The sequence below is a fragment of the Acyrthosiphon pisum genome, chromosome A2, assembly GCF_005508785.2.
Source record: "Acyrthosiphon pisum isolate AL4f chromosome A2, pea_aphid_22Mar2018_4r6ur, whole genome shotgun sequence".
Classification (NCBI taxonomy): domain Eukaryota; kingdom Metazoa; phylum Arthropoda; class Insecta; order Hemiptera; family Aphididae; genus Acyrthosiphon; species Acyrthosiphon pisum.
In genome coordinates, this window is record NC_042495.1 from 29,106,838 (window position 1) to 29,107,916 (window position 1,079).

Below are 1,079 nucleotides of genomic sequence, written 5' to 3' on the forward strand. Positions count from 1 at the left end.
CTAAAATATAAAATTTAGTTTTCGAATTTTATAGAATTGTGGAAAGTTTGAAAAACTGGCACCCGGACCTTTAAAATAAATATAAATTTAAAATTTAAAAAATTTAAAAGGCTATAAATAACTTATAATTAGTCTGATTAATATTGTACACGTAAATTAAATTGTAATTTAATTTGTCGAAAACGGGCATTCCGTAAATATCTCCTATAGGTAGTAATTAATTTATTTTTCTATGCTTTTTGCTTTGAATAATAGATACTTATTGGATATTTTCATTTTTGACTTTCTCACCAGAAAAGATACCAAAGCTGAAAATGGAAACATAATAATTAAGAATACTATTTGTGTACACGGACAAAAATAAAAAAACACACTTCATTGTAAAATTAATACTTATCACGATATAAAAAAATTCTTAAAACAGTTTTATTTTGAAGATATAATGTTATTAAGTTTGAGATAAAAATATAAAAATATCGAATTCAATGCAGCTTGTAGAATATTTTCTTTTATCGATTAAAAAAAAAAAAAGATGATATTTGGCTGATTTTATAGGATATGGCCTTGGACAACAAAATACATTAACTGATATTTATGAACTATAATTATTGTTAGGCACTTCATTGGATACTAGTACACTCGTGAGTAATTTTTTGTATCACAATATAGCTGATAAGTATTAATGCTATTATTATTAATATTACTCGAACCTGTGACAATATAACAAGCAAAGTACGTTGAGTCTTTTTTTTTTTTATACATTTTATAAAATAATAGTTAAAGCGTAGACATGTAATATTATATTGTCATTTACGTTCATAAAAAAATTGTGTTGTTTGGTATTGCATTGTATAAAATTATTTTAATATTAAAATAAATATAGACTATGGACTAGTGTTGGATGTCCACTATATATATATATAGGCACGCTCAACCATGATGATATATGGTGATTCGCGACGTTGATCGAAAACTAAAAACGTCCTGCATCCTATTATTAACGTCGCTTTTAACGTCCGAAATAATAACAACGCACGCGTATCATTAGAATCATTAGAAAATATTGACATGCCGTTCGT

The 1,079-nt window shown here is 25.5% G+C and overlaps 1 protein-coding gene across 1 annotated transcript in view; it reads right to left on the minus strand.

Annotated features, from left to right (window-relative positions):
• Window positions 1-287: 287 nt before the first annotated feature.
• The window catches only part of LOC100159026 (glucose dehydrogenase [FAD, quinone]-like), a 15,660-nt gene continuing 14,868 nt past the window's right edge, over window positions 288-1,079 (minus strand). Inside the window, exon 6 of the mRNA XM_029489912.1 lies at window positions 288-308. Within this exon, the coding sequence (XP_029345772.1) occupies window positions 288-308 (21 nt within the window). The remainder of the gene's footprint in view (window positions 309-1,079) is intronic.